At 49.4% G+C, this 7623-nt stretch overlaps 3 protein-coding genes across 3 annotated transcripts; 2 read left to right on the top strand and 1 right to left on the bottom strand.

The window, feature by feature from the left end:
* Window positions 1–2053: 2053 nt before the first annotated feature.
* Window positions 2054–3552, top strand: BBA_10182 (uncharacterized protein; the record flags this gene model as incomplete). The annotated part of the gene is made up of 2 exons (XM_008605279.1): window positions 2054–2378; window positions 2417–3552. The coding sequence occupies 2 exons, from the start codon at window positions 2054–2056 to the stop codon at window positions 3550–3552; spliced, it is 1461 nt and encodes a 486-aa protein (XP_008603501.1).
* A 519-nt stretch (window positions 3553–4071) lies between these two features.
* On the bottom strand, window positions 4072–5837 carry BBA_10183 (uncharacterized protein; the record flags this gene model as incomplete). Its single annotated transcript, XM_008605280.1, has 2 exons — window positions 4072–5463; window positions 5514–5837. 2 exons carry the CDS (start codon window positions 5835–5837, stop codon window positions 4072–4074), a joined length of 1716 nt encoding a protein of 571 aa, XP_008603502.1.
* Window positions 5838–6230: 393 nt separating this feature from the next.
* BBA_10184 (casein kinase I isoform delta) lies at window positions 6231–7320 on the top strand (the record flags this gene model as incomplete). The annotated part of the gene is made up of 3 exons (XM_008605281.1): window positions 6231–6255; window positions 6433–6912; window positions 6962–7320. The coding sequence occupies 3 exons, from the start codon at window positions 6231–6233 to the stop codon at window positions 7318–7320; spliced, it is 864 nt and encodes a 287-aa protein (XP_008603503.1).
* Window positions 7321–7623: the final 303 nt, after the last annotated feature.

Raw genomic sequence — 7623 nt, forward strand, 5'->3', positions numbered from 1 at the left:
GAATTAAATATATTAGTCTTATATATTTATCTTTAATAATAAATAAATAATTTATATTATTAAAGCTTAGTAAATATTCTTAAATATCTTATCTAATCCTTTAAAAAGGTTAATTTAAGATTATATTACTTATTTCTTTAAATATTATATTTTTAGCTAATAATTAACTATAGATTTTATATTCTTATTATTAAATATTAGTAATTTAAGATCTAAATATTAATTTAAGTAGTTTTTCTAGAGCTTTCTTTTTAAGATATTTTAACCTTAGATATTATAGGTATTTTTTATTTAAATTAGGAATTTCCTTTATATTAGTTACTCTTTCTTAGTTACTTAGAATAGGTAATATTACTTTTTTCTTATTTAGTCCTAGTTCTTATTATTTAATCTTCTAATTAAAAAATATAATATTATTATATATTTCTAATTAATAGACTACTTAGTTATTAAGTAAAGAACCTTATCTTAAAATATTATCTAAAGATAATATCTAAATACTTATTTTTATAAATAATTAAATAGCTAATATAATATTAATATAAAATCTAAGAATATAATAAACCTTAGTTAAAATTATTAATTAGTTTTTAGCCTTTTTTATTTTAATAATATTTTTTAAGATTTTTTTTCTAATACTAATAACTATAGTTAAGTAATTACTAGCTTTAAGTATATAATTATTAACTTCTTTATAGAAATCTAGATTAAGAAGAGATTTATTATTTATAATATATATTATAATATAATTATTAAATAGTATATATAAGTAATCTCAGACACGCTGCTACTGCCTCCGGAATGGTGGCAACCCCAAACAGGCAACGCGCGCGCCGCCGCTTTGCCCACCCACCCCTGCTCGAGGCCCTGCCCCGCCGCGTCATGCCCGCCGAAATATAAATACCATGGCCTCCTCCGTCCACTGCATCAGGTACTCTCGACTTATTCTCTCCCCAAAACGTTGAAGGGACGGAGCTCCTCTTCGTAGCTGAGTCCCAGGGCTTTTGCGTCACCTGCCGCCTTCTGCCCCTATGCCTGTCTAAGCCCGCAAGGCCCAGGCCCGACAAACCCAAATAGCTCAGACGAGTGATTCAGTGGTCTCTTGTCCTGCTTGACGCATGCAGGCATGCTGCCTCTTCAAGCCCAACTACGAGGTGATGCGAGTCTACTCTTCAGAGCAGACATTGGAAAGCCGGTATGCTTACAATACCTTCAAGTTCCATTCTGTTCTGTCCTATCCCAATCGCTAACCTGCTCAACCGGCACAGATGTCTCCCGACTTCCAACAGTGCCGACTAGCGACTGTTTGTCCGCGAAATTGTCTGCTTTGGCCAATCACAAAAATGCCTCACGATGCATGACCAGCATCTGGGTATGCCGAAATTGCACCGGCTGTCACGGGCCGCGCATGCTGAATCACCAGACCACTAAACCGAGCGATCCAGCGTGGATACGTCATTCGAGTGGGCATGAAGACGGTCTCGGCCGCTCGATTTTTCGGATATGCTTCCCAAAGAGGGCATATGTCCGATCTGGCTTCTTGCTAGTCGGAGAATGACGGAGTCGCGGATCTTGGCGCCTCCATTGCCTTGCATCAATCTGCAGCCAGCCGCGGTTTCAAGAATCAGCCCATGGGGTCGAACCAGCACCTCTAGCTCCTGCACGTAATCAGTGAGGCTGATTCGGCAGCGCCGAACAAGTGACATGTCACCGATTTCCTGAGCAATATCCTACACGAGTCGGCGAAACGTGCAGATACGAAGGCTTAAAATACAGCTTGTGTGGCTCGGCCATTACGTGTTTGGTGGTGCTGAACCTGCGACCAGGCTGTGATGAGCTGGGCGTATCCATCTTACCGCAAGGATGTCGTTGCTGCTGTCTTGCGAGGGAAGATTCGTCACGGCTCTGAGAGATGTCGGTGCCGAGACGGCCGGTGAGCGGAGAGGATTGACGTTATCGGCCTACTTAAAGGGCACGCGAGCCTGATTTTTCTACAACCAAGGCCTGAGCCAATCTTTCTAGCACTTTTTCTTTTTTGGCAGCTGACGTCACAATGATCGCCGCCGCTGCCCAGGAGCAGGAAGTCTCTCTGACTGCTTCAACGCCGCCCCGCGAGGAGAAGATCGCGCCTACGACGTGTTCAGAAGCTGTAGAGCATGAAGATAGAGCAAGCGCTCCAACTCCAACGTCTCTGTGCTTACCCCATGGCCCTGCATGTGGAGCGGCAAGCGGGAGTCAAAATGACGCAATATTCATTCCCTCTGACTCGGAGTCGGAGTCGGAGTCATGTGAAGCAGACGAAGACGTTCCGTCTCTCAGGGCGCTTAATGCGCTCATCGACAAGGGGACTACAACAAAGCCTAACAGCACCTCGCCAGGTCAGTTAGCTTCTAAGCTCTAATACACTGTTGATTAGAGGTAGCAAAACGAACGTCAAAACTAATTGCTGTGGCAGCACCAACGATGCCAACTGTGCCCTATACACCACGAGCCGTTATATCAAGTCTCAAAGTGGATGACGACCTGGATGGTGCTGTACAACACTCACCTCCTCCTGCTTCACTCACCACCTCGGCCCCCCAACGGCAAGGGCTTAGGAATGGGCTAGACTCCAGTCGGTGCTCAGCGAGTATATCCACTGCCGAGGCAGCTGAACAGGATCATGAGCAGGCAGAGGACGCAAATGAGCCACTGTCGAGCCCTTGTGGCAATCATGGACCGAGCGGCCCTGCCGAGCTGCCGCGGCAGACTCAGCCACATGAGAGTGGCAGCCAGAACGATTCAGCCTCTATCGACGCCGACGGCAACACCGCCGATGATGGCGACAGACACAGCTCTCGCGATGCCGATAGTGACAGTAGCAGCGACCGCAACAGCGGTAGTGACGGCGATGACGTTGACGATGACTATGACGATGACGGCAGCCCAAGCGATACCGACGGCGAGGACGGCAGCCACAGCAAAAAGCGCAAGACGGGCCGCTCGCCTTCAGTGACCGGTTCTGACGATGGTCATGCTGACGGCTTTCCGTCCGATGACAAGACAGAGGAGATTTTCCGTCCTTGGTCGCACAAACGCCAGAAACTCGCCCATGACAGAGAAGACACGACGCCTGTCCGTCGCCAGAACTCGATGCCTTGCTCTGCAGGACGCCTGTCGCAATCGCCTCGACGGCCCCAGACAGCCAGCATGCTTAGCCCACCAGCCTCTGACAGCCTGTCCGAATCTGAGAGCGATAAGGGTTCGGAATGCAGCAAGGCGTCAGCAGCATCCTTCGGAGAGTGGCTGTTGCAAAATGCCGCATTAAAATGCGTGACTATTGATGGGGTCACCACGTATCAACTGCAGTTCCAACGAGCGCAGGCGCACTCTTGCGGCCGACAGCGAGAAACGCGACCGCACAGACTAGTCAGGAGCAACAAACGAGGTCGAAAACCAAGGGATGAGACGAAAGGCCGGCGATGTGGTGTGTGCAACCGGCCTGGCCATAATGCGCGAACGTGTCAGAAGGGTGTGCGAACATCTAGCGAAGACAGCAGCTGTGAGTCTTAATCAGCGATGACTATACAGCACTCCTGCGGTAGGAAGCAATGGGGAGCCTCAGAACTGTGGAAGACTTGCAAGAGCAACAGCACATGACAAACAGCACACGAGAGATGTTTCTCGCAATGGTCATCGGCACGTAAACAAATTTTTGAACATTTCACACATCTATTTATCAATACGAAACAACTGCCGAGACGTTGGGAGCTTCATTTGGATGTGAAGCCGCTGCTACTATCTGAAGCCGCTGCGTTTGATGAAGGGGTCCTAACCGAACAGTCATGAAAGGTGCGTGTGCGGGACGCTAACGTAACCTACTACCTAACGTCAATCACCCACTTCCGTGTCACCCCCAGACACGGGTCAGGGTGGCACCTCACAAGCCTCATCCATCGCACAGTAAATATTCACGTCAGGATGACGTGATAAACCGTGTTAATACGAGAGCATATACATCTACAAATTGAGAACGTCTCACAACCCGGTCCAGCCAAACTTCCCTGTGTAACAACTCGTCTGAACGCAATATCACACACATGGATCACGTAGCTCTGGTGGTGGTGCAGTAGCTGTGGGCGAAGCAACAGGTCGCCGACTTGCGGTAGCTCGTGAACGGCTCTTCGACGAGCGTCTGCCTTGTGTAGGGGAGCTAAATGGCTCTCGGGCACGTTTTAGTCGTGAGGTATCTGTGCTTAGAGTTGTGAAGCTCGACACGAAGCTCATCGATGGATCAGCCGTCCCTGGTCCTGCCGTGTTTTGGTCGGTCTCCTCTAGCTCGTCGGACGCGTAATGATGCTCGGGAGTGGTAGGTGCCTCGCCATTGTCTTCGCCGTCTTCAACAAATGACTTGCTAATGTGTTGTTGAAGCTCATCGTGTGAATCCTGCCATGTCGCCGCTTCGACTTGAGATGCAGTTTCATGCAGCGCGGTGTTGTCGGAAATCTGGTCCGTATTCTCCGCTCGAGCCGCTAGCACTTGCGAAGCTTTAGAGTTGGCTGCCTGAATGAGAGTCTCTCGTTGTCGGCGACCAAGGTCTCTGGCATTTCTGAATGCAGCTGCCCCCCGTCTAAAAGTGTCAATATTACCGGTCATTCCCCAGCTGTCAAGTTGAGTCATATGGTATTCCGGTGGCTCTGCCCCAGCCCTCGGATCAGTGACGTGATGGGCGTATAACTGAAGTGTGCCGGTGCCAGCATGGTAGGTAGAGCTAAATGTGCGGGCATTGCCATCATAGACTGGCTCGTCCTCGCCATAATTCTGCAGACTGTGCATAGCACGAGCCCCGATGGCTCCGTCCAGGCACGCCTGCCGCTTTGCAACATCGGCGCCACCGCGTGGAGCCTTGGCCTCGACGAAGAAGTTTGGCACCACTGGAGCACGTCCGTGACTTGTAGGTATGATGGTATTGTTCAACTCTTGCTGAACTCTCTTGTTAATGTCTTTTGAGAACGACCCGTCGTACAAGTCGGGAACGGCGTCAACAGTAGTTCCTTCAGTTATAGAATCGAGGTTCGTGAATGGGAGGTTGCCCTCGTTTGGGATGTCAGCGTTGCCGCATATCGTTGGAAGTATCCCGCTCATCACTTTGCCTTCAGATATTACGCGGTCGTTTGCCAAGGCAAAGGTCTTGAATCTCGAGCGCGGAAACTGAGAAGGCGATAGCGATGCCCGAGGAGCTGCCAACGCCTCAACAATATCGTCCAAATTGCTAGGCTCTGGTATCGAATCATCGTCGGGATATTCGTATCCTTTCGGAAAAATCTTGTGATCGATCAAGTTCTGCTCGAAATCTTTGTCATAGGCAGACGATCGCTTGCCTTTCGAGGAAACGCTTGTGGCCTTTGTGGATTGAGTCCGTCGGCTTGATGCTGTGGAGGCTCGGTTTGAGCTCATTTGTGCGGCGTGTTTCGGTTCAGGATACTAGTCAGGCATCAGTAGACGCTTTGTGGATTGCTTGATATCGGACCTACCCCTCGAAGATGGCCAAGATCTGGTCCACCGCGTCTTGCAAATCGAGCGAGAGTTGTCGGTGTTACACTAGCTGCCGAGACTGTAGCAGGAATTTGTGCACCGTTTCGCCGGTCTTTTTCGCGTAGGGCTCGAGGCGTAAGCCAAACTTTTGACAGGCTGTCCCAGAATTGAGGGGGAAAGTTCGAGGCGATTTGCACCACAGAGGTCGACTTGACTCTCTTCGCAGGAGGACTGGCTTGCGTGGTATCGTATGGGTTTGATCTTTTGCGGTTTTGCAAGTTGGACCCGGGTTGTTGCTCAGGAACGGAAGACGGAGAGGACATTTGGGGATGATGGGTTGGCGTGAACAGCGCCAGCTTCTGCAGAAACGGCCGGCGCGCAGAAAGACGAAATGATAGGGCGAGGGGAACCGCGGTTTGCCGGGTGCGGGTCGAGTGACAAATGATCCATAAGTGCCTGATATTTACCCGCCCACTATGCTGCTATCAGGAGCGTGCTGCATCAGAGTGGACATGTTTGGTCTGGAATCGTTGGATGACGAGTGCAGGTCGCCGAAACCTGCGTATTTACCGTCGCAAGGATGATCTGGCTAGGTTGGTGTGATTGTGGGGTTTGGAGAGCCAGCTTCTGCCTGGGTGTCCTTTCCCCACCAGCAGAATCGACTGGGTCAGGCCGACCTCCCTCTCCCATTCACATTCCATTTCTCAACCGCCAATATGGCGGTCGACACGGAAAATGAAGGTACAAAACATTTGCTGACTATGAATGTAACTGCGTTGACTGACTTGCGGCTTGCCAGGACATCCTTATCGATGAACGATATCGTATCGACTATAAAATTGGTGAGGGGGGCTTTGGTCTCGTCTATGCTGGTACATTGGTGTTTTCGCTGCTTTGCACAACTTCTAACGTGACCAGGGACCGATACGCAAATGAACGACGAGGTTGCCATCAAACTTACGCATGTCAACACCGACCCCGAAATTCTAAAGGCCGAGGCAGACACCTACAAGGGGCTTTCCGGGGGCGTCGGAATACCGCGAGTGCGATGGTTTGGTCAAGAATGCGACTACTACGCCCTGGTCTATGAGCTTCTTGGGCCATCTCTCGAAGATCTCTTCAACTATTGCGACCGGCGATTCTCGATTAAGACGATACTCCTCATAGCCGACCAGGCTATTTCTCGAATCCAGTACATTCACGGCAAGGGGTTCCTGCATCGTGATATAAAGCCAGATAACTTTCTGATGGGAACCGGGACCAAAGGCAACATATTATACGCTATTGATTTCGGTTTGGCGAAGGAGTTCTGCAATGCTGAGCGGTTTCAGACTATGCAAGGCCGGCCTTTTGGTGGCACTCGGCGATACGCGAGTTTGAACAATCACAATGGACGAGGTGCGTTCTGCGTAGTCCTTGTTGCCGTTGCTTGCTAATTTTGCAATAGAACAGTCCTGGGGAGATGACTTGGAGTCGCTGGGATATGTGTTGTTGTATTTCGCGCGTGGCTCGTTGCCTTGGCAAGGGCTCAAAGCTGCGACTGAGGAGAAGAACGAGTTGATCAAACAGAAGAAGCTAAAGATGCCGGTGACAGAGCTTTGCGAGGGCCTTCCCAGGGAATTCGCGACATATATTAGCTACACTCGGTCGCTGGGATTCAAGGACAGACCAGATTACGCCTACCTTCGCCGACTCTTCGGCAAAGCCTTCTCGGCTCGTGGCTTTAGATACGATAACATATTCGATTGGACAGAGAAGCGATTTGTTGAGATACAAGGCGACAGCACCAAAAAAAAAGCGCAATGATCCAGCAAGTTATGGTGTAAAATATCCATAAATCGTGAAACACAGATGTCCAAAGGCGCCGGGAAATAATGTCTTGGAGAAGCCATGGCTCAAACCGTTTTTGGATCGTTTCCTGTTCAAGAACCGGGAAACAGACGGCAAGGCAAGCTTCAGCCTTCCGTAGCAATATTGTGAGGTCACACGCAGTACTTTGGAGGCTTCATGACGTATATTTAGCCAGTAAGATCACAAAGACAGTGGGATTGCCTGGCCAGACCTTGTCCCGGAGCAACCCCCTGTAGCCTCCAGGACGTGTGTAGATGT

Source organism: Beauveria bassiana, assembly GCF_000280675.1.
Source record: "Beauveria bassiana ARSEF 2860 unplaced genomic scaffold BBA_S00097, whole genome shotgun sequence".
NCBI lineage: Eukaryota > Fungi > Ascomycota > Sordariomycetes > Hypocreales > Cordycipitaceae > Beauveria > Beauveria bassiana.